Here is a 26,967-nt window from a genome sequence, read left to right as displayed (position 1 = left end):
TCAGCTCTACTACATAATCAAGTTAATTGAATTGATTTTTTTTCAATAAAAGTTTTAAAATAAAGTTGGAATGTCGTTTTCTTTAGGTCGACAAATTTATCGTTCCACCCTGTATAGCACCTGGAATTTCTAAATGGTTACCCATTTTAGTACCGACCAGATTCAACATTGCTTAACTTGACAATAGGGGGAACCTGCCTAGCTTTATTCACATATGGAACACTGTTGGAGTAAATACTGAAAATTGGGGCATAAAATGTTATATCTCTTTATTTTTACTTTTTTTTTTTAATAAACCATAACGCCACTTAATGTAAGAAGCTAAGAATTTTTTTTTTTTTTTAAATAGTATTTCAAGGTCAAAAACTTTCCAATGGTAAGTGTTAAATAGAATTTCACACAGAAAACAGCAATTCTTAATTTTAATTGTTTATTTTTTTTTTACTAACTTGACACGAAAGAGGTAAACGAGAACCTACATATGTGCTCTTCACTTATCTCGGCATTGTTTTCAGTCGTCCTAGACTTTTCCTTGCAGTGCAGATTCAGGATATGTGCAGTTGTAGATTGCACAACCCTTGCTTCACAATTATAGGCACAGCTACCCTTACAGAGGATATCCATTGTCTCTTGAGATTGAATTGAGGCATTGGTGTGTGTGTGTGTGTTATTTGATAAGCTAGTGTGTATATGATAAGCAATATATATATAACTACTTCATTTACTCACATAAAATTAATATATAAAAGTATAGATTTATGCGTAAACTTTAAGTATTTACTTCAAAAGTGCTCAATACGTAGGTAGAGCTAGTTAGTAATTTATAAAATATATATGGCGCCATGTATATTTTATAAATTACTATATATATATATATATATATATATATTTAGTGGAGATGGTAATTAATAAAAACTGAATAAAGTGCTCAATACTGTTGTAGAGCAAATATGCGTTTTATTTTTTATTACCGTATCTTTCTGTTAAGTTACATTATTGTTTCAGCTACTCGGCCGTTTTTTTGGCCGTCTGTAGCTTCCTCAGACTTTTACAGAAAAAAAAGTTACTTGAATTGATTTTTTTCAATAAAAGTTTTAAAATAAAGTTGGAATGTCGTTTTCTCTAGGTCGACAAATTTATCGTTCAGCCCTGCACAGCACCTAGAATTTCTAAATGGTCACCCATTTTAGTTTTTTTTTTTTCTGTAAAAGTCTGAGGAAGCTACAGACGGCCAAAAAAAACGGCCGAGTAGCTGAAACAATAATGTAACTTAACAGAAAGATACGGTAATAAAAAATAAAACGTATATATATATATATATATATATATATATATATATATATACATACATATGACACACAAAGTATATGTTTGCCTTCAATGCACCTCCTCCTCCAAGTTCATTCTCGTCTGTTGCAAAAACTAGATATTTTTTTGTGCCTTTTCGGTAGATGTGCTGTTCAGTAGAGAAATAATACTCTATCAACCAAGTGAAAGATGAAGAAAACAGATGTCGGATATTGGGGCATAAACTTATTTTGAGAGTGGGGACAGAAATGTTCGTCATCTCATTGCTGTGATCTAAAATATAATGAAAAAAAAAAGCACAAAAAAATATAAATAGCTTGCAGTTGATGTTGCAAGTGCCTCATCATGTCACAAAGAATTATCTCTGTAGACAAAGTAAAACTTTTGTGAATTAATATATATAGACATAGATAGATAAAATAGTTAACTATGAACACGTGTTTCACTGTCTACGGTTCATCAGCATGGCTGACTATGCCAAGATTCGAACCTTCAACTACTGAGTCTGTAGTAAAACGCGTTAACCCTTATGCCACAAATGCCCTGACTAAAATTATGGGTTAGTTTATAAGGTATTAGTGCACTTATTGATCCGTGCTGAAATAATAACGTTATTATTTAAAAAGCCATTCTTAACGTGGGGAGGGTGTTTTGTACTTATTCTATACTTTAACCTTACAATTGAATGAAAAAACATAAAACTTTAATTAAACTTGGAAATACGATTTAAAAAATAGCGCGGATCAGTATGTGCACTAGCACCGTTTATAATTGATGAAGTAATGTTGCAAATATTTTTATTAATAAATTTTATTGTTAGGAATTAGCTCCCCTTCTCTCTCTCTCTCTCTCTATATATATATATATATATATATATATATATATATATATATATTAGTGTTTGGGTAAATTTTCCAATGTCAAAACGATTCTTTTATCTTTTTATTTGATTCTGTTTGAAACAAAACTTTCCACTTCTGGTAGTAATAATGAAATAATAAATATTCATTGATTTTAAATTACCAGTAATACTGTTACATGATAAGGGCTGTCCCCTTTTCATGTAAGTATAAAAATGGAGAATTTAGTTTAAAATGAAAATGAAATAGCAATAGACAAATTCGAACCTCGTAATTTAGTTTAGAAATAGATTACGTGTGAGAATTTAAAAATGTAAAACAAACATTTGAACATAGAATATAGATAAATATTTCAAGGAAAGAATGTGAACTCTCAAGTTTGTTATGAAATTTTAAATTGAAAGAATGCAGCTTATAAGATAATGTTTTTAACATATTGAATATAGGTTAAAATTCCTTTTGTAGAAATAGGAAAAGTTTTGGACACGTATGTCCAGGACACGTGAAAGAAGGCACATGTTTTAACATGTGTATGACGTCACGGAAAATAGAAAGTTCTAGGAATAGAGAAAAAACTTGAGAGTTAGTCAGTCAGTGAGAAAACTCAAGGGGAGACAGTCGTCTAGGAGCGAGACGTCATGTTGAAACTAAAATGCGAGACTTTGAATTCTTGGTGATGGAAACACGGCCATGTGACGAAATAAACCATTATGTGTTTTGTAAAGCTCGTCATGTCTTATGATTCTTACAAAAAGGTAAAGTGGAATTGTATTATATATTTGTGTTATATGTCTTTACATACACGTCTCAACATCATCATGTCCGAACTGTCTGAACACTATCCCTTCACTCCAAGAGTTTCTCCTTCTCTTCTTCTTCTTCTTCTACACAAGTAAAGAATGAACATTTTAATATATAAGAATCGTTATAAATGAACAATATCTCTAAAGTCTCTTATTACAAAAATATCTCTCTGAGTACATCAACATCCCTCTTAATAAAAATGAAACCTATATAACAATACTAAAATCTATAGATCACCACCATAAGTGTATTTTGGAGAAAATATGTGTACATTTAACATGTGTTTTTCGGTATTCGGGAAAAATAGCAACTTTATAGTTAAATATTTAGAGATTTATGAAGAATCGGAATCGGTAATTGTATCCAAATCGTGGAAAATATTAGAATCGTCCCATCACTAATATATATAACATAATATTTAACAGCTGTCCTGTTTTTAAATCTCCGTAGGCAGCTGAGGATCCCCGTTTCCATTTAAACAATGTTAGTTAAGGTTTTCTTTTTTCATCCTTAAATTCTCTTTCATTATTTAAGAATTTTGCGAAATCAGCTTATGCAAGTGCTAAGTCTATTTCTAGTTAACAATTTTAGTTAAAGCTTTCTTTTTTCTTTTTTTTTTTCTTTTTTTTTTTTCTCCTCCTTATATAATTGAATTCTCTTTTGTAATTATAAACTTTTTAGAAGTCGGATTATGTAGGTGCTAAGTTAGGTGCTAGGTTAAATCTATTTATTTATTTATTTTTTCTGGGAATTTAAACTGCATTCTTTATATTTTTTTACATTTTCTTTTACTCAAAGCTTCTTCAGACATATATACACACACACACACACACACACACACACACACTAGCAGGCCGCTCGACATTACCTAGTCGTAAAATATGCTTAAATATGATATTTTGATTAATGGACCCAAAAAATTAAAAAAAAAAAAAAAAATGACTTGTGCGCTACTACCTAGAATCGAAACCAAAACATTTAGCTTATGATTTACTTTTTCTTCTTCTTTGAGGTTAATGCCTGAGCTATGAAGACGTGTGCTGCAAGGCTAAAAATTAAAACAGGGACCAATAGTTATGTTACGCATGCATATTCGTAATGCCTTCACCTTTGACCTTCACCTGGCAAATTTCATTTTTTTTTTTTTTAATTTTCACACTTTTGCACCCATTTTCCCCCTCGCTAAAACCCAAATATTAAGTTTTGCATGGGTTTGAAAACCCTATATATTAAGTTTTATGTCTGTAGACCAAAAACTGCCAGGAGTTTGGTAGGCAAAATTTTTTAAACAAATATATATATATATATATATATATAAACAAATAAAGAAAGAGGTTTGTTTACTATAACCTTTTTACGCAAATATTATGCAAGTATAAATCATGTAGAATATCTGCATGAATATAAGTACACATAATACTCAACTAAAGATGATTATCCCATAAGAAAATTGAAAAAAACTAATAGAGAATTAATTAAAATGAATGTTTAAAAGAATATGCAAATTAGCTAGATATTAATTATACAAGAGTATTATTGAAAATTGGAAGAAAATTGAAAAAAGATTTAAAGCACATTTAAATCAGGAGGTTAGTCACATGATATTTAGAAATAAAATAAACCAAAGTTTAAATTGTTAAATAGAAAGAAGAAAAAGGAAAGGAAGGAATAAAATAACGATATATAAGAAGCAAAGAAGAAAAGGAAATAACAAAAATACTAAAAATAAAATTATAAAATTTAAAATTATACATCAATAAACAAAAAGATAAAAAAAAGATCAATAAAAAACAAAAATAAATAAAAGATAAAATAAAACAATAAAAAATAAATAATAAAATAAAATAAAACAATAAAAATAAAAAAAATACAAAATTAATAAAAGATAAAAAAATTTTTAAAAATAAAAAATTAATAAAAAATAATTTTAAAAAAAAATAAAATATTAAAAATAAAATTTTAAAAATAAATTTTAAAATTAAAAATTTTTTTAAATGAAATTTTCTTTTTAAATATAAAATTTATAAAAAAAATACATATGTAAAAGGGATAAAACTCTCAAAAAAGATCTAGGGGAAGTTAACTTATTCCAATAAAATTTATTCCTAAAAATAAAAGTTTTGTGAAAATTATGCTTTTGCAAATATTTTCCGTTCTTTATATATACCAATTCTTTTTAAAACAGACACTAGATATTTAAGATTTAACAACAAAATACATATAAATAAATAATAGATTTAGCGGTTAAAAACAAGTTCCGTCCGCCCGTCCGTTTATAGTGTTTGTTAGCTGATATTTATACGTGATGATGAATGCCCTGGAAAAGTCACTTCTGATTAATGTTTAGTTTTAAAATATACAAATGAAGAAATAGTTTGCAGCAATTTTAAATGATACCTCTTCTCTTATCGTAAATTGAACTCATTAATGAGAAAAAAATAAAATGGTGAGATACGCCCAGGCTTGAATAGGGGATCATTCGATCTGTAGTCAAATGCTCTACCACCAAGCTATATCTCGAGATGACAATAAATCTGTTTTTTTTTTTAAAATGATTAGCTGAGACTTTATTATTTCCCTTGACCGGTGCAATGTAAAATATTCCCCTGTAAAAATTATTCTTTTTTATTTATAAGAAAGATAGACTATTTTAAAGATTGGACTTTTCAATTTTCGATACTTATCCTATGAATTTCTGTACAAAACATATCTAAGAACACTACCAAACATAAATTACCTTTGTGGGAAATTTGCAAAAAGATAGACTCAACTGTTTCGGAATCTATGAAGAACTCTCACTCACACACATGAATACAAAGTGACTTTTATATAATAATAGATTTTTTTGCTGACTTTTTATTAACTTGATTTTTTTTTTTACGATGATAAAAATTTTTTCCATTGTTTTAAAAAATCCTTTGGATAAAATAGATGCACTAAAACGTTCGAGAGAGTCTATCAAATTAATGGCTTCTCCACAGGGGCTGATTTAGACACACAATCTTTTTTATTGTAAGTAAAATTTTGGACACAAGGCATGCATAATCTATATGTTAATAATCATAGTACCCTTAACGTACTACGTACGTGTATCACGGTTTCCAGAGATCCTATTTATTACAAAGGAAGACGGAAGGTGATAACACACTACGAATATTAAATTAGGACATAGATACGCTAATTTAATGTTCACAGTATGTTATCACTTTTTATCCTCCTTTTTAATAAATAGGATCTCCCGATCACTGAAGTCGCAATGTAAACTAAATTTTAAATACAATAAAAAAGATGTCGCTTTTGGGACATACGTTAAACTAAAATATATCTTCTTGAGCTGCTGGCTAGAATCCAAGGGTAGTATTTGTTCTATCTAAAGATGGTATAATGATATCGTGGGGTTTTCGTTTGCGCTGGGCATCGATGCAATGAAAATATGTGACAGACTTCTATAAGGATATTGGAGATAAACTATAATAACCAGATATATTCTGATACTACGTTAACCAGATTACTTAGATAAATACTTTTCAGTTTAAACAAAAGGACTATAATAATATCACGGGGTTTCCAGTTCACGCTGAACGTCAATAGCATATAAAAGCAAATAAAAGATGCGGCTGTGAAATTTCCACAGGTCCCGCTAGTAATTCTAGAAATATTTTAATAAAAAAAAAAAAAAAAAAAAAAAAAATGAAAGAATTTAATTGTAATCTAAATCCAATTAATATAGGCATGATAATTGGATTATATCAGTCAATGAAATAATAAAAACAACAGGCCTCCGTTCTGTCAAGAGACAATGGATACCCTCTGTAAAAGTGCCTTAGTATGTAATTGTGAAGCAAGGATTGCACAATCTCCAACCACACTTTCCTTAAGTAATCACTGCCTGATTTCAGTAGCAAAGAGAAGTCCAGGACGACTGGAACAAGATAAGAGAGCACATACAGCACCTGGTATTCCTAAATGGTCACCCATCTTAGTACTGACCAGACTAAACTATGCTTAACTTCTCTCCAATACTATTGCTACACTATCCCATTGAGTACTGTACACACAATAACCCTTATCCCCGAGAGGCCATTGGGCCTTGATAAGTGGTGAACTCCATGTAAAAAAAAAAAAAAAAAAACTGTTGTGGTCTAACGAGAACTGGTGTGTCAGCATGATTATGCTGGATATGTAAGCCAATATAATACCTAGGTCTTATTAGACTTAGTTTTTAGAGAGAAGCAATCATATTCAGCTAATATTTCAAGAGATGACGTCTAGCATAGTAAACCTAACGACCGACACAGCGTGACGGTGCATTCCTAAAATCCAACAAAAAATGACGTTTTGTTTTGTTAATTAGGTTTGGCAGTTCTTGAAGAATCATCTGTTTGAAAAATTATTATTGCTGTCAAAAATGTTCCTTCTATTTCAGGTTCCTTTGGAGACATTGGTGAAGGGAGAGATATTCTGTGACAGGTGTAAAGTATCATAAGAAACCTTGCGAGGCTGCCTCTGCTTTATCGTTATTTTCATAGCAAATGCTCAGCTCAGCTTCAATCTATACCCCCTACCCGTGCCAAACTTTTACAAAAAACATTCGTCTAGCCAAAACCACTATCAATAATTTCCCACACTCTTTATCTGTGCCTAAACCTTAATGTAGATTCCATTACAAAATTCCATATTCTTCATAATCTCTATGATTTTATCCTCGAGTATTTTAGCCTTGATAAGTGGTGACCTGTTAGTATAAAAACGGTGAATACAACGTTTAGAAAACATAGTTTGGATCTACTTTTGACAGCCCTCTCGTCAAACTTTCACGAAAAACACTCGTCTAGCTCAAACCACTATCAATAATTCCCCCCACTCTTTATCTGTGCCTAAACCTAAATGTAGATTCCATGAACAAAGCTTCTTTCTTAGAACTGCATGCCTGTGGAATTGTCTTCCATTTTCCTGCTTTCCAGTTGACTACAATCTGATTGTCTTCAAGTCCAACGTAAACAAGTTCTTGATGAAGCGTCCCCCTAAGTAATCCAATTTACAAAATTTCCACCACTTATGTCTACTATGCTATAATCACATTGACTAATGTATACCCATTAACCCTTATCCTCGAGTGGCCTCCGGGCCTTGATAAGTGGTGATTCCTGTGTAATAAAAAATAAAAATTTTGCTATTACGCAGTTAACATAAATTGTAAAATTTTGAGGGCTAAAGAGGGACAGGAGAAAGAAAAGAGTAGTGAGAGAGGGATAAGAAGGGGAGTGGGAAGGAGGGAGAGTGAGGAAGAGAGAAGGAAGAAAGAAAAGGAAAAGAAAACATAAATGGAAAGCGGGAGAGAAAACAAACAAAAAGAGGAGGGAATGGGAAGAAAGAAAAAAGGAAAAGGGAAGAGGAGAGAGGGGAAAAAGGGAAGAGGAGAGAGGGGAAAAAAGGGAAGAGGAGAGAGGGGAAAAAAGGGAAGAGGAGAGAGGGGAAAAAGGGAAGAGGAGAGAGGGGAAAAAGGGAAGAGGAGAGAAGGGGAAAAGGGAAGAGGAGAGAAGGGGAAAAGCGAAGGAGAGAGGGGGAAAGCGAAGGAGAGAGGGGGAAAGCAAAGGAGAGAGGGGGAAAGCAAAGGAGAGAGGGGGAAAGCAAAGGAGAGAGGGGGAAAGCAAAGGAGAGAGGGGGAAAGCGAAGTAGAGAAAGAGTTATAATAAGGGTTTTTACTGTTCACATCATACTATACATTCTTTCTTGACAAACCTCAAAATCAACTTTGCAATCTAGTGGGAAAAGTATCTTTTTTCTCTTTATCCCAAATTCTTACAGAACAGACATTGCTAGTCTTTCTCTAGTTATTTCCAAAGAAAATGTTTCACTCTGCTCCAATTTCTGATTCCCTGTTTCAAGACATTCATAATAAGAACTCATCTCTCTGTATCTTAACTGCAAAAAATTATTGTATTTATTCTTCCGTGTGCCTAACATCAAATGGAATTTCCATGAACAGAGTTTCTTTCCAAAACCTCTCATCAGTGGAACACGTTACCATGGAATCACTTCTATATAGGCTACAAAATAATCATCTTCAAATCCAATGTAAACAAATACTTGCCATAAATAATCCTTACAAGTCATCCAGATTATTTTCAATCGTTTCATAGTATTCATCATTATTCAACTGACAATCTATTGATCTGATTAACTTTTATACTTGAGCAGTTTTTCCTTTCCTGCTCGACTGAATTCAAATCTTTTGTTCCTGCTTGTAAAACATTGGCAGCAAGAACTCTGTTTTTTTTTTGTTTTTTTTTTGTTATTGCGGTAGAAAATAATGTTTCTTTTTTTTATTGCAGTAGAAAATAATGTTTCTTTTTTTTATTGCAGTAGAAAATAATTTTTTTTTTGTTATTGCAGTAGAAAATAATTTTTTTTTTGTTATTGCAGTAGAAAATAATTTTTTTTTTGTTATTGCAGTAGAAAATAATTTTTTTTTTGTTATTGCAGTAGAAAATAATTTTTTTTTTGTTATTGCAGTAGAAAATAATTTTTTTTTTGTTATTGCAGTAGAAAATAATTTTTTTTTTTGTTATTGCGGTAGAAAAGAATTTTTTTTTCTTCCTCCATGTTTCTATTACCAAGCAGAATTTCCAACAAACAGAGCTTTTTTGCAAGGGCTTCCCACTTCTGGAATACATTTCCATGGGTCTGCTTCCTTGGCGAATACAACATGGTCGGAAGGTGACGATGGCCTAGTGGTTAACGACACGGACAGATGACCTGGGTGCCCCCAAGTTAAAATCCAGTTCATTCCACAAACATAACTTTTACTTATGATATTGGCAACTAATGTTCGGAAGATTAATCAGAATCTGAAAAATCGAAACTTTTACGGTATTGGTATCAGAAAAATTTGTGAGTATTTTCTAATCCCAAAAACGATTCCTTCAATTTTTTTTCTTTTTTTGCTTTCGTTCAAAACAAAATCTTCCACTATTGGTAGTAATAATAAAATAAATATTTATTGATTGAAATATCCAGTAAAACTAAAATCTACAGATCATCCCCACCACCACCACCACCACCACACAAGTGTGTTTTTACGTTTGAAAAAAAAATATTTGCACATTTAAGATATGGTTTTAAAGTAATCGGAACAAAATGACCATCATAGTTAAATATTTAAAGATTTATACAGAATCGAAATCGGTAATTGTATCGGAATCAGGAATTCAGTACGAAATCAAGAAAAAAATATTTGAATCATCCTATCACTATTGGCAATCTTTTTCTGACTAGAAAAATATCAGGGAAACCAATGCTAACAATAGAATCTTCAGAGGCATATGATGATGATGATGATGATGATAATTTTTGAATCTAATGGCAACAGACTCATCATTTGTTGCGTAAGGGTAGTGCAGTATTTGTACTATTATCATGAGATCATTCTCCCAGGCATTTCCTCCTTCTTAGGGAAGAGGCACTATAGTATATCTTCGTGAGTCATATATACAAGCAAAAATATGCAATAGGAGGAGGAGGAGCATATGATAATATGCCCGTACTTATAATAGACACACAGTTGTATCATACCCCCAATTGATTTCGAAGGTAATTTGCAAGGAGTAGAGTTTAAAAGGTTGAACGATTTTCTTATCAGTTGCAGATATTTTAATGTTATTGTGTCAGACTTTATGACTTATCTTTCTGCACTTGAAATTTGAGTGGACACTAGAGAGAGAGAGAGAGAGAGAGAGAGAGAGAGAGAGAGAGAGAGAGAGAGAGAGAGAGAGAGACAGATAGTGCTTCAATCTCGATATGATAACTTTTTAGGAGATCAAGAAAGGAGACAACATTCTTCAGTTGACGATTAAATTAAACTTTTTTCTTAGGTGAAGCACTATTTACGAGTACTTGTTTCCCCTCACGAGGGCAGCGTTAAACAACGTCAGTTTTTAACGCAGGTGAAAATTAAGCTCCTCAAAAAGGGACACTGGATTAAAAAAAGAAATTTAATTTGCCTGTCTAGACGGATTTCTTCTTCACTGACCAAAGACAGAAAAGATTGAGTATAGCATTAAAACAGATACTACACTTTGCTCCTAGCCAAAAGACCAAGGAAGATAAATTTTTATTTACTTCCTTTCCACCGCAGGAAGATGTGAAACAAGGTCATGAAGGTGAGAGAGAATCAAACCAGCACCCCTAAAGGAGAAGCAATTTGGCGTAGTATAATTTGCCTGGATAACCCGGTTGGCATTCCCTGGTATGAGCACTTCAGGCAGCAAGCAATAAACTTACTCTTCCCCAACCAGGGCAAGCAATGGCCTGGAAGGGTGGATCTCTTATAACTTACACAGGAGATACAATCATACTTGACTCAACAGGGGAAAATAGAAAAAAAAATAGGCTTTTATGAATCGAGTCATTGATTCCTTTAACGAAATATTTTCTGTGGGAGATGGATATAAGTTTTTTTTTGTGTGTGAGGATCTCTTCTGGGGACAACTTTTTGGTCTTTTGATGAGCTGTATGAAGGAAAGATCACAATTATATGTTTATTCCCGTTTGCACAAAACAATTGCTATGTTGAATTATTTTGCAATTCGGCAAGTAAAAAATAAAAAATTAGAATTTAAAATATTATTGTTTTCTTATTATAGGCTCTATTGTTAAATATTAACAGTCATCAAGCTTTTACATTGAATAGTTTTGGTAAATTTTCTTAAAATGCATATGCACAAATCTATATATCTATAAAAGTGAAAGTGTCTGTCTGTGTGTATATCTGTGTGTGTACATTTCCCTACGCAATAACTGTCAATTTTAAGTCTACAGACTCGAAATTTGATATACAGGATACTGAGATTTGGGAAAATCTATGTGATCGGTTTTCGGACAGAAATTTGACAATTAAGGGGTCAAAGTTCAATGATTTGACTTTTGAGAACTCTACCAAACTCCTCCGACAATTTTGGGTCTAAACACTTGAAATTTTAGATATAGGTTCCTTGGACATGGATCTAACTTAATAACTTTGAGTCCAAAACCATAAATTTTAAGGGGTCATAATAGGGGTGAAAGTTTAAAAAATTGACCGTTTTTTTTTTTTTTCAACGTTCACCTCCAAATACCTGGGCAACGCCGGGCTGAAATTCTCTCTCTCTCTCTCTCTCTCTCTCTTTGTGCTATAGCGTGTGTTATTTTCTGTGTCACACTTACATCCAAGTTATTGAATTGTTATGTACTTCCATCTTGTCATAATTAATTTTACCAAGAATTCTTCATAAATTTTGGTTTCGATTATAGCTAATGGCAATTAAGTCATCTATTATTTTTATAAATGATTTTATCAAAAATTCTTCATAAGTTTTGGTTTTAGTTATGGCTGAAGGAACTCAAGTTATATATATATATATTTCATAAGTTTTTATCTCGGTTCAAGCTAATGTACCCAAGTTATATTGGTATATTTTTTTTTTTTTTTTGAAATCACAACTTTATAATATATAAAAATCGATAGAACATTAACTCTATAATAATATATACAAAATCTGCAAGAATCAAAATATCATATTTAAGCGGACTTTACGACCGGGCTTTGCTGGGCGTTTGTGTTAGCTTAGATAAATATTTTTTGGAGTGTTAACAAAAATAGCTACAATAATATCAGAGCGTCTCCATTTACACTGAACATTTACAAAATGCCAACATCAATATATTACATATGAATTTCCACAGGTATTGCTAGTTATGGGACGAGTCCAATATGTTTCCTGATTTAGATACAATTGCCAATTCCAAAACAATTACAGATTCCAATTCTTTATAAATCTGTAAATATTTAACAATAAAGTTATTTTTTTTTGATTACCATAAAAGGACACATTCTAAATATGAAGATATTTTCTCAAACATAAAAATACACTTGGGGGGGGGGGAGTTAGTCTATAGATTTTAGTTTTACTGGTAGTTAAAAATCAACAAATATTTATTATTTTAAAATTACTACCAACAGTGAAGATTTTCTTTTAAACAGAATTAAAAAAAAAAAAAGTAAAGGCGATTAAAAGAATCATTTTTGACATTTTTCCGATTGCGTTACTTCAAAAAGTTCCAATTTTTCTGATCCTGATTAATCATCCCAACACTAATATATATATATATATATATATATATATATATATATATATATATATATATACTAGCAAAAGTACCTGTCGTTAACTGGGTTCAAAAACAGCCTACGGAAAATGGAATCTGATTTATGAAAGTATGATAGGTTATGAAAAGGAAGGGTTGTAAATAGATAGCTTCGAATGTGGGGGTATCAAAACCAAAGCAAAATATGATGAAAGTAAAAATAAAAGAGATAAACCCCATAATTTATCATACCATACCTGTTCACAATGAAACACTTAGCACAATATTCTGTGGATCTATATTGTTAAACTTTGTGACATATTTCCATTCTATGGAGGTCAGGTGCGAATGAACACCCCATAATTTTATTATACCATATTTCTTCAAACTGAAACATAATTATCCAAGTATACTTATGCAGATAGATATGAAAAGTCTTTATTAAAGTTTGTGCCTATTTCCATTCTATGGAGGCCAGGCGTGAACACAGACCCCACAATTTTATCATACCATCCCTATTTAAGTTAAAACATACTTATAAAAGTATTATTATGTACATCTATATCAAAAACACTTGTAAACTTTTTTATTTTTAAATTTTTTATTTCCATACTTTGTGGATCAGGCATGAACGCAGACCCCACAATTTTAATGAACCACCGTTCTGCCAGATCAAACATACCCATTCCTGTGTCTCGATACATCTTCTATCATTATATGCAATCAGTTTTTTAAAATAGTCAACCATATAGGAGCCTATTCGTGACCAGACACACACACAGACATTCAGCTTTATATTACAAGATATATATACTAGCAGGGACACTCAACGTTGTCTGGGATTAAATGAGAATCAACAAATTTTCCACCTTTCCATACTTTTATTGTCATCGAAATCAGTGAAATCGCCAATTTTTTAAATCAAATTGATTTATTGCCTGTTCTAGTTAGTGACCTTCCTACCCTCTTCCGCAGTGTACTGGGAGGAAGCTTAACATGCCTCTCGGCAGTAACTTAGACCACAATACCTTGTTCTCTACATTGCACTGTAGAGAATCTATTGTTTTTTTTTTTGTTTTTTTTTAATTAGCGCTTCCACAGAATTGGGACAAAATTTTGTAGTTGATAATGAAGTTTTCAGATAAAGAACAATGGTTTCAACTGATTTTTTTGTCAATTCTAATAATAAGTCACAATGGTAGCTTCTAAATTATGCAGTCGAAATTACCCGAATATTACTCAATTATTAAAAAAAACAACTTTAATTGTGTTAGCAGGTGAAAATTTTCTGCCATCTTGTTTAAATCGAAACTGAAAAATTACCTCCCTTTTCAATTTTGTGCTTTACAATCATTTTTATCAAATTCTATTTTTTATTTTTTTTAATAAATAATTTTCTACCTTATTGGTTTTCGTAATTTTTGGATATAATCATCTTAAAAATACGAGGAATATGTAGATACCATTGTTTTCATGTGAAAATTCAGTGTAAGGATTTCTCAAAGTTCGTCCCAATAGTGTAGAAGCGCCAGATTATTTGTAAAGAATAGCTTCATCTGAAGTTTAAAATACAAAAGTCATGGTCCAATTGTGCTCAAAACAGAATTATTAATTTCAAACGTCCCCCTATCTTATCAAAGAACCATCTCTAATTATTTTTACATAATCACTTGAATTAAGGTTAAACGTACAAATGTCAAGTATTATGGTTCAGTTGTGTTCTAAAAAAAAAAAAAGACATTCATTTTGAATACACCGTAAATTGTAAATTCTTTGGACGCTGCCATTGTGAAGGCGTTTGCCACGATAAACAAAGATGTGATCACATAAGCGTGTGATTTGTCTTGTACCTGCCTTGAGATGGTCTTTCTGCCTGAAGAATAGAAAAATAATGTATGGCGCTCTATTGATAAATAAACTGTTGGGTCTCTGCATATACAATTTTTGTTCTTATTGCCCATTTTGTTTCTTTCTTTTGTCGGATTTTGCTGCAAAACTCTGTAGATTAAACACCTACATAATGCTGGGTATGTCTGCTAGTTTATGACAAAATGCAATAGAAGATGATAACACTGTTGTTGATAAAATATAAAATCGACAAATGAGATGTAATTCGAGTCGCAATAATCTGTCCTAATTATGCAGGCAACAAAATCTCAAACGTTGACACACAAGAGATTAACTCTTGTTAATTGTGTTGAGTGTTTTCGATAAAGCTTCACATTTGTCAATTCTCGATGGACCAAGATTTTATAGCGAGACGAGATATTTAGATCTCAAATCTACAAGCCTTAATAATATCTTGTCAATCATGCAACAGAAAATTAACTACATTTGATCACAATTATACTGATACTCGTGCATCTGTAACGTTGCTTTACACATCCATTTTCTTCGACGTACATTTGTTACTGTTATATACAAACAAGAGAAATAAATGAATAAAAATCCAGGTCGGCAGTTTTTTTTTTTTTTTAACAAATTTTTATCAAACTCTTGTCTTGACATCACTTGAAAAAGTTTCTTGCTGCCACATGTCCAGCTAGCCTTACTCATGTTTCTTTTTCCTCCGACTGCATGCTGACCCATTCTCATTTTCAACTTTAACCGTCCATTTTCTTCGACAAGTACTTTCCCTCTGCCCCAAGCATGTGCTGCATTTTTCCCTCTTTTTTTTTGCTTTTTCTTCTCACACACACTTCCTAATTTGCATAGGTGTCTTTTCAAATACTGCTAATCTCTTTGCAAGCCAGCCATCCTTCGCTGCTGCTTATACTCCCCCCCCCCCGTACTCATATGCATTGTGTGGCACATTTTTTAACCCAGATTTCCGTGACATTGACTTGGGCTCAACCAGCAGCTGACAAAAACTGCCGGAACAAGCTCACAAACACTCTTTGCTTGATAAAACACTCCTGCAATTATGTCTTGCACATCAATTCAGAGACTATTTGATTCCTTTCTTGGCAATAAATTAACGATTGCTCAAGTCTCTGGATCAGTTTTTCCAATTTATTTAAAAAGTCGTCTGCTTCCATTTCAATATTCCAATTTTCATTGACTTATCAAATGCTCAGTCAAATGATTTGAAAATTAAAAAAATCTTCCCATCCTTCATCCCACCCACAATTATTTAAATACTTTTTTTATATATATAAAAAACAAAAACAAAAAAAACACCTGATTATTTTTTTTTTTTTTTCTGTTTTAATATTTAATCAGCATTGCTTTTTCTGGTGGTTTTCGTCAGCTGCTGGTTGAGCCCGAGCCAACATCATGGAAATCCGGCTCAAAAGATGCATGACTGATTTGTCAGATTTCGATGGATCAAGCATTAGGTTTTACATAATGACTCATTAGTTTAAAAAAAAAAAAAAGTCGAATCACATGCGAACAGTTCATATCATCCAGGTAAAGAACCAATATGGAGAGACAAAAAAAGATTGAAAATAAAAGTCATATTTGACCATGCAAAACGTTTGCACAAACTAAGTGATCTCTGGCCATGTCTTTATTTATCCATCTTTCTCTTAAGTCCACTTTTTGGCCTTGATAAGTGCTGATTCCTTTTCATAAATAAACAAAAACAAATTAAGAAAAAAAAGAAACAAAAAAATAATAAAATTAAGTATACAGGGATCAAATTTTACACAAAAGAAAAAAAAAAAAAAGAAAAGAAAAGAAAAAAAGAAAAAGAAAAAAAAAGAAAGAAAAAAAAAGAAAGAAAAAAGAAAGAAAAGAAAAAAAAAGAAAAAAAAGAAAAAAAAGAAAGAAAAGAAAAAAAAAAGAAAAAAAGTTACTTACAGGAAGTTAGAATCCATCAAAATTTTTCAAAAAAGCTGATTTTCTTTTTGCTTTTTTCACCTGTAGGGAAAAAAAAAACAATAAGTCAAAGAATGCATTTATAGTTTTATTTGGATATAACAGTTTGTTTTTTCAAATTTGAACAAGCTGTGAGAATAAAATTTAAAACAACGGTTAAACATCAATTAAACTGTTGAATAGGAATTTTTTTTTTACAAGATTCGTTTCAATCCCTGCTTATATCTGACAGACATAAACAGAGGCTGAGGAGTTTAACATAGGCTACCAGATATAGGCTCCCTTTGTTAAGATTTGAAACTGACAGAACCAATATTGTTTTGATATTTTGTAATGTATACAGAAAAAAATATTAATCTTTTATTTTTGAAATTTTCTTAATAATCGAGCACTCTGCTAGGATTCTCTCGCATTGACCTCATATATACATACACAAACATTATACATACCATGTTTTTGGCAATTTTATAAATTCCAAATCTCAGCGACTATTGATCAGAATTTAACAAATGAAGGCTCGTTGGAAAGGTAATGATCTTAATTGTGTATTGGGCTATGTGACATTTGTCCTTAAGGTCGCACATTAGGGGGATCAATTCCTCATTCAGAGCCTATTTTTTGGCACTTTTTTACAGTGATAAAATGCTTCAATCAATCATTTGTTTTCCTAGTTTTGCATATGAATTACAAAATATCTGATATTTCCCCCAAAACGTCTAGCCTTGATGAAGAGGAGAATACAACTTGCTGCTATGGTTTCAAATGATCTGAAATAACAGCAAGGGAAGACTTGATTCGAAATATTTTTCATGTTATATCTTCTTTCTTTGGTTTTAATGCATAAAGTAAATTTCACTGTGTATAAGGATTATTTGATACTGGAGATATTCATACCAAAAGAGAGGAAATATAACATGGGAAATATTTGGAATCAAGTCTCCCCTTGCTGTTATTTCAGACCATTTAAAATCATGGCAGCAAGTTTTAGTCTCTTCTCCATCAAGGTTTTGGGGATATATATATATCTATAAAAGTGAAAGTGTCTGTCTGTCTGTCTACATTTTCCTATACAATAACTCAATTTTCAGTCTACAAATTCTAAATTTGATATACAGGGTAGTGAGATTTGAGAAAATCTTTGTAATCAGTTTTCGGACAGAAATTTGGCTGTTAAGAGGTCAAAGTTCAACGATTTGACCTTTGAGAACTCTACCAAACTCCTCTGCCAATTTTGCCACAGGTTTTGGGGAAATATATATATATATGACAAAAGTCTATCTTACCGCTTATTTCTTTCAGCATGTTAAAATGTTCAATTCTTGACAGCACCCGTTTTATAGCGCAGAATCATTCATGTGATTGTGTCCATTTTTTACTTTATTTCACTCTTACTCATCAAAAGTTAAGGTTGGTTGGTTGTTTTATGGCATATCAACCCTTTTCAAACCCGACAGGCTGCTAAATCCCACCCCCACACTGTAGAGATCCCTAGATATAAAAGATCTTTTTACTCCAATAGTTTCTTCCCCAGAACCGCTAGACTCTGGAATTCCATTCCAGGTCCCTGCTTCCCCAACAGTACTGACGTGCAGAAGTTCAAGTGTAACGTGAACCGACATCTTGCTGCCAAAATCCCTACATAGTACCCCAGTAGTTGTTGCCCCTGATAGTAGCCCCCTACACCAAAGTGGCAATTTGCCTTGTTTGGGGTGAAAATGTAATAAAAAAGTTATTTAATGCCGAATCCAATGATTTTGAAGAAAATTTTTTTTAATAGAATATAGTTGTTTTTTTTGTTTTTGTTTTTTTTATGGCATATCAACCCTTTTCAGGTTATTTAATGTCGAATCCAGTGATTCTGAAGAAAATTTTTTTTAATAGAATATAGTTGTTTTTTTTTTTTTTAAGTCGGTTTCTATTTAACCCATAGTTGGGACCCTAACAGGTACTACCATTCAAAGGAATAGAAACTCTTCAACTTTAAAGAAAATAAAGGAATATGGGCATGATTACAAAATTTGACATAAAAATTCAAAGATGGTGTAACTAAAAGAAAACAATTGTAAGTTTTCTTCCAATTTTCCGATTTTGTAATCATGGCCATATTGTTTTATTTTCTTTTAAAGTTGATGAGTTCCTATTCTTCTGATGAGTAAGGCTGGAATAAATTAAAAAATTTGACATAATAATCACATGAATGATTCTGCGCTACAACGCAGGTGTTGTCAAGAATTGAACATTTTAATATGCTGAAAAAAATAAACGGTAAGATAGACAATATCTTGGAATTTGGAATATAGACTTTTTGTCAGTTATTTTTTATGTTTCTGTATTTACATCGAGCATCATAAATTAAAGGATTGGTATAAATAAAAGGGGAAATATAATTGAAGAAAAATATTTTTCCCATATATATATATATGGAGGAGTCTAAGAAGACTATAGCAATGCAAGGAACCAGCTGTTGTATTGGCGTGACGTATTAAGAAAAATGGACGAACTAAAAAAAGCTCTTATTTGTTTTGTTATTTTATTTAACTTTGTATATCCATTTATTTTTTTAAGCTAATCACAATACGAATCAGTAAAAAGAGAAAATAGATGATATTCTCGAAATATTAAGACCTCCACCATCCCGGTTATATCAAACAGGAAGTTCATTTTATTGATTTTAATTTTGATTAGTTTGAAAAATAAATGGATATACAAAGTTAAATAAAATAACAAAACAAATAAGACCTTTTTTTTTTTTTTTTTTTTTACATAGATGTCATCACTTATCAAGGCCGATAGGCCACTCAAGGATAAGGGTTAAAGAGTGTAGAGTAGTCAAAAGGACAATATAGTAATCGATAGTAATGGAAGTTCGGTAAATTTGTTAACTTAAGTGGAACGGCTCATCAGAAACTTGTTCACGTTGGAATTGAAGACAACCATATTATAGACAGCCGGAAAGCAGGAAAACGGAAGACAATTCCACAAGCGTGCAGTTCTAAGAAAGAAGCTTTGATCATGGAATCTATGTTTAGGTTTAGGTACAGATGAAGAGTGGGGAAAATTATTGATAATGTTTTCAGCTAGTCTAGTGTTTCTTGTGAAAGTTTGGCGAGGGGGGGACCATAGATTGAAGCTCAGTTGAACACTTTCCATGAAAATAACGATAAAGCAGAGACAAATTCGCAACATCTCTTCTGTGAGATAGAGGTTGCAGCGAAGAGAAAAGGACATCTCCCACCAGGCCACGAAGTCTATTTTGAACCCTATCAAGGCAGGACAAGTCTTTTCTAGCAGCTCCTGCCCATATGTGGCAACAGTATTCCATCCTTGGACGTATCTGGCTCTTATATAGATAGAGAATTGCATCAGCAGTGAGATATCTACTGGATCGATAGAAGGATCTGACCATTTTTCCATTTTTGTTTGTCCATTTTCCTTCATACGTCACACCAATACTACAGCCGATTCCATGCATTGTTATAGCCTTCTTATACCCCTCCATATCTATTTACCAACAATGCTTCAAGCAAACTACCTTTCTCTCTCTATATATATATTATATATGTATTATACACAGGTTGATTGTGAAGTGACTCCCTATTATTACATGCTTGTAATTTATTACTGAAATAAAATTCTTACAAGAAATGAATATGATAAGAAATAAGGTTTTGTTTAGAATTCAATATGGGTGCCAGCATTCAACACTAGCTTTTTAAGACGCCTGGGGACTGCATCAACTGATTTCACAAGGATCTTTTTTTCTTTTTAATTATTTCTATTATGGAACCTTCTGTCTAATAAGACAATGGCAATTTGTATCTAGTCTGGTGCGCTGTAGCATCTGCTGTGGCTATATAGTTCGGAACTGGACTTGCCTCTCTGGATGCAGGCCTGGGCAGATAAGGAGACCTAGGTTTGTCCAGTTACCAGGGTTCCCTTCTCGGCAATGCAAAGTCTTACGGAAAGGTGAGCCAATACGATTGGAGCCAGCACAGCTGAAGCAGTTGCCAGAAAAATGTTGCAGTACTTCACCATCTGTCTAGCAGGACCCTAAACTGGATTTTTTTTGTTAGGGTTTACTTCCTTAGCCTGTGCAGTAATTTTCTCATAGCTGATAAAAATTCGAAAATATCTCCAATTTTAACGGAAATAACAGAGCTCCTCATCATATGGTTGTAGCAAAATAAAGTGAAATCTTAAAAAGACGAAGACGAAAGATGAAAGACGAAGATAACAAAGATCCTCATTGTAGTTATGGTAGTTTCAAAATAAAAGCGAACACTTATCAAGTCTAAAAACCGATTTGAAGATTAGAGTTAACGAGATAAATCAACAGATAAGTGGTGATGAATACTTGTCTTTTTCTCCTCTGAATTACGTTTTTCTCATGGAAGAGACTTTGCTAATCTTTCCTGAGTTATCATTACTTGCATGGCAAGTACTCGACTGAGCTTCAATCTATGGTCCACCCACCCCTGTAAAACATCTGCAACAAAAACTCGTCTTTCTACAAACACTGTAAATAATTTTACATTCTCTCTCTGTGCCTAAAACTAAACAAAACTTCCATGAGAAAAGCTTCTTTCCAAGAACTGCACATCTGTGGAACGCAATACTGTAGGATTGCTTTCCGGCTGAATATAACATGATTGATTTCAAGTCCAATATAAACAAATACATGTTGAGCCGCCCTCTTAAATAATCCAATTCTGCCTAATTCTTACTCATTACCTATCATCAATATTGTCTTACTGGCCACCTGACATGCATCAACTCTAATACTCAAGTGGCTTTTGGGCCTTAATAACTGATAACTCTAAAAAAAAAAAAACCAACTTAATAACCCTATCATTCTGGTGCATGCGCAGAAAGACTGAGTTAGTGAGCCATGACAGATCAGAAATAAAGTATTTCAAAATGAATATTAATAATCAATATTCGCACAATAGAATATTTTATTAACTTTCAGTATTTGAAAAGGCTACAAGTGCTCAACCAATATTGCCTCTGCCAAATTCTGTGGATCCGCTGACACCATTTTGTCTCCAATACCCAAGTTTGGATACAATGCAGTATCACCCCCCCCCCCAACCAATCTCTTTAAAAAAAAAAAAAAAAAAAAAAGAGAGACTTTGTTAGTTCAGCCACACTGCACGCCGCAACCCAAGAAAGTTCATCTCCAAAGTAATAACTCTAGAATCACTCCAAGATTCACAAGGACATGTAATCCAGCTGAAGACATGTTTACACACCACCAAGGCTGACATTGATCCTAGCTTCGATTCACAGGTTTTGTCGCTGATCTGGGCTGTTGCAGACCATTATGTGTAGTCTGCACCTATCCAGAATACTGTGTGTTCTGTGGAAAGAGCCGGTTCAAGCCATTCTGGATGATTGTGGTTTAGTAAAGTGGCCTGGACACTATACTCTGACAGTGATAGGACGAGGAAGACATATTTCAGGAGTAAGTTTGTAAAACAATCATGCTTCAATTGCCATATAGGGAAAAAGTGGTTAAAATTTACACAGAAGAGGATAACCCTTATCCCCGAGTGGTTTCTGGGCCTTGATAAGTGGCGACCTCTATGTAAAAAAAAAAAAAATACAGTAGCCCAACACTTTTTCAACAATGCAACAATTCAAGATGAATTTGGAAGTCTATTCAAAGGTCCAGGGATCTTGATCAACAAAGCAACCCTTCTTTGGTTCAATCAAAATTGACGATGGAACAGTTTTTTTTTTTGTAGTGTCTTCATAAACCTCTTTCTGATGCAGGAGAGAATAATAGATCCTAAAGAATATCATAATACCCATTGATGTAATTGTAGGCCAAAATGAGATCACTGCGTAATCGTCAGTGTTCAAAAGAGAAAAAAATCAAGTTTCTTGAGCCAGTTTTCATGGAGCAGATTTGATAGACCCTGCATCATTCAAGTAGCCAATTTTTTTCAACTCCCTCCAGATGCTGGATATCACATATTAGATTTGGAATCGAGACAATAGCTTCAGAACCACTCCAAAATTGGTAAAGACACCAGATAAGCCAACTGAAGACGTAGTTACACACCAAGGTTGACATCGAACCTACTTTCGGTTCACAGGTTACAGTGTGTTAAGTTTTGAGACATTGTGTTTGAACAAAGATGGCAGCGTAGTTCAGATCAGTAACCAAGATGGTGGCGAAGAATTAAATGCGGTCCGTGACGTAGCAGACGGCGAACTGATTGAATCCAAAATTCAACAATTTTTATAATAATTTTGCAACGTTTTCATTGGTTGTTTAGCACAGCCATTGTTCCTGGTCCTGGCTACCCATAACTATTTTGACCATTACAGGCTATCGTGCATAATCTGTGTTTATCCAGGATGCTGTGCGTTCTATGAAAGGAGCCGGCTCAATACATCTTGATGAATGCCGCCAAAATCAAGTCAAAGCGGCATCAATAATGTATACAAAATATCTTTCTTTTGTATGGATACGAATACAACTAATAAAAGTCTTATTATTTCTATGAAACTATGTTGTGTGTGCTTCTTTGCTGTAAACTACAATATGGTCATCTTCAAGTCCAATGTAAACAAGTTCTTGTTGAGCCCCCTCGCTCCTAAATAATCCATTTACTCCATTTCCACCACTAACTATTAATATGATGCTATCCCGGTGGCTACCATACACTTATCAACCCTTATCCTTGAGTGGCTTTGGACCTTGATAAGTGACTCCTATGTAGAAAAAATAAATCAATATCTACAAAAGTGAGAATATGTGTATGTGTGAGGACACTTAACCTTTATACTCAACGAATTTTGTATCTAGTCTTGAAATTTGGTATATAGGGTATTCAGATATGTGGAAAACTTTTAAATCAGTTTTCATCTGAAAATACGGGCTGCTAACAGGTCAAAATTGAAAAATTCGTATGTGGCGGATTGTTGGATTTTTATCTGTTTGCATGGATGCATGTGAACGGTTTACATGACAGATTCATTATGTTAAGAATAAGTAAGTTTGAAAACACTTTGTAAAGAACGTATTAAGCTGGCCTAATGCTTATCGTACTTGACTCACTGCCTTTAGGTTTTGGTCGAGTATTTTTTTTTTTTTTTTTTTTACAAGAAGTGTTTAGAAAAAACATAATACTTGCATGCACAGATCTCAGCTTCTATATGAATTAAAATATAATATTTATGCATATTTATGACGGGCAATGCTGGGTGGTCTGCTAGTATATGAATAGAAGCAGAAAGATATGTCAGCTGTCATCATTACTTATTTGCACAATGATATTCAGTCATGAGCTTCCTTCACAATACCCTCGACAAACCCGACAAGCAGCAAAATCCCACCCCTACGCTGTAGACATCCCTAGATGCTGTAAATAAAGCCTTCTACTAAAATAGCTTCCCCCCCCCCTCAGACTGCTGCACTTTGGAATTCCCCCCTGAGCCCCTGGTTTCCTGACTTTAAACTTTAATTTCTGCATTTCAGTAATGTGAATAGACATCTTGCTGACCAACTCCATTCAGTAATGCCCTTCCCTCACACTACAGCACATTCACCGAATGTTACCTCAAATAGAGGGACAATGGATATTTCAAAATATAAAGCAGTTGTTAATTTTATTTAATGCCATTGTTATATAACCATACGTGTATACATATCCGTTTCAGCAGAGATAACAATCATAAAAGGAGAACCGAGTGGAAGGCCAAGGTTTATTTCTATTCCCGATTATATTGTCAGCATATGTGGGGATCAAAGTCACTGACAGCTGTTTTTGTTCTCGTCGAAACCACGAAGATAAACTACCTACAAATACACCAGAATTACACAACAGATTGCGACGATCAAGTATCTGTTGCTCTCAATTCTGCAATCGAAGCTATTGTATCATTTGAATCGAGAAAAGTATTTTAGGAATTTACATGATATCCTTTCATAAAATATAACTACCCGCATATGGAACATTGTTCCATTGGCCTGCTCCCCGGTTGAATACAATAGCTTTCAAATCCAATGTAAACAAGTACTTGTTAAGCCGTCCCCATAAATAATCAAATTCTACCCAATTTACACCATTAACGATTACTACACTACCACCTTACATTCATTAATCATAATCTATAAGTGGCCTTTGAGCCTTGATAAATGGTGTCTCCCAAGTAGAAATATATATATATATATATATATATATATATATACTAGCAGAAGTACCTGTCGTTGACTGGGTTCAAAAACAGCCTACGGAAAATGGAATCTGATTTATGAAACTATGATAGGTTATGAAAAGGAAGGTTTGTAAATTTGGGTTGAATTTGGGGGTATCAAAACCAAAGCAAAATATGATGAAAGTAAAAATAAAATAGATAAAATAGATAAACCCCATAATTTATTATACCATACCTGTTCATAATGAAACACTTAGCACAATATTCTGTGGATCTATATTAAAAAATCTTGTTAAACGTTGTGACATATTTCCATTCTATGGAGGTCAGGTGCGAACGAACACCCCATAATTTTATTATACCATATTTCTTCAAACTGAAACATAATTATCCAAGTATACTTATGCAGATAGATATGAAAAGTCTTTATTAAAGTGTGTGCCTATTTCCATTCTATGGAGGCCAGGTGCGAATGCAGACCCCACAATTTTATTATACCATCCCTATTTAAGTTAAAACATATTTATCAAAGTATTCTTATGTACATCTATATCAAAAACACTTGTAAACGTTTTTTTTTTCATTTTTAAATTTTTTATTTCTATACTTTGTGGACCAGGTGCGAACGCAGACCCCACAATTTTAATGAACCACCGTTCTGCCAGATCAAACATACCCATTCCTGTGTCTCGATACATCTTCTATCATTATATGCAATCAGTTTTTTAAAATAGTCAACCATATAGGAGCCTATTTGTGACCAGACACACACACAGACATTCAGCTTTATATTATAGATATATGATGATTGCAACGTCTTGTCAGACGAGTGCCACTCCCTCAGACACTTAAAATCCATGAGCCCAAAAATGACTTTTTTTTTTTAGTCCTACCAGTGAATTCACACGCTCAAGCAGGCATGACACTGAAGATGGTCATTGAGATCAGCATTTCAAGCTTCCATGCGTCACAACTTTCCCATCGTCAAAGGACCACTTTTATAGACAAATGCTTGAGGAAGTATCTATACACAGACGATGTTACAGAATCTTAGCTTTGTACAACAGCTAAGCCTCTCTCTCGGTTCAAAATGTTGAGATCCAGCAACAAGCAAGAGCAAGATAGCCAGCAACAAGTTAAACCGCAGACCAGCTTAATGTGGGTACTGGTCTCCCGCTTTATGGGTTTTTTAAATCTCCTAGAAAGGTTGCCTTCACTATGGCTTACGGGAGCCCTCTCCACCCCAACACACATACATACACATAAACACACACAGTGCTAGTTGGCCGTTGACCCAAAAAAGGGTTCATTCACCCTTTGGAAGGTCTTGCTTTTAATCCTTCAGAGAGACTAGCCACCCTCCTCACTAAACAAGTCTGGTGGGGGAACCAATTTAGCCACCGGTGACCCAACAATGAGGCAGGTAGTACTGGGTTACATGGTACCAGTAGCATATGACATGACCTGACATAAAATATATATATATACACACACACACAAACACCAAAATAAAATTCCTATTTTAAACATGTCTGGGTCCTGGTTATGACCTTAAACTATATCCGATGGTGAGGCCCCAGCTTGCGGACTTTGGGGAGTGTGGAGCTACCCCTTAATTGTCATTGCTCCTAGGTCCACTCTGACCCGGAGCGGTAGTACCTGTTAGGGTCCCAACTATGTGTTAAATAAAAGCTGACTTTAAAACAAATATACTCTATTAAAAGTTTTTTCTTCAAAATTACTGGTGTTGGCATTAAATAACCTAAAAAGGGTTGATATGCCATAAAACAAAAACAACCAAACAAAAATCAAACATGTCTGACAAAACAAACTAGATTTTTTCAACACATTTTTTAACAAAAAGATGGAGGTTGTTTTG

The 26,967-nt window shown here is 33.1% G+C and overlaps 1 protein-coding gene across 2 annotated transcripts in view; it reads right to left on the bottom strand.

Moving 5' to 3' along the window:
* Window positions 1-26,967, bottom strand: part of LOC145263064 (mitochondrial glutamate carrier 1-like) — a 200,362-nt gene that overhangs the window by 69,964 nt on the left and 103,431 nt on the right. For both annotated transcript variants that reach the window (XM_080119921.1, XM_080119920.1), the window contains exon 2: window positions 16,902-16,961. In XM_080119921.1, coding sequence (XP_079976047.1) covers window positions 16,902-16,918 — 17 coding nt within the window. In that variant the 5' untranslated portion in view covers window positions 16,919-16,961. The remainder of the gene's footprint in view (window positions 1-16,901; window positions 16,962-26,967) is intronic.

This window comes from Euprymna scolopes, chromosome 38, assembly GCF_053919585.1.
Source record: "Euprymna scolopes isolate OS-2025 chromosome 38, ASM5391958v1, whole genome shotgun sequence".
NCBI classification, from domain to species: domain Eukaryota; kingdom Metazoa; phylum Mollusca; class Cephalopoda; order Sepiida; family Sepiolidae; genus Euprymna; species Euprymna scolopes.
This window is presented reverse-complemented; position numbering and strand designations above follow the sequence as displayed.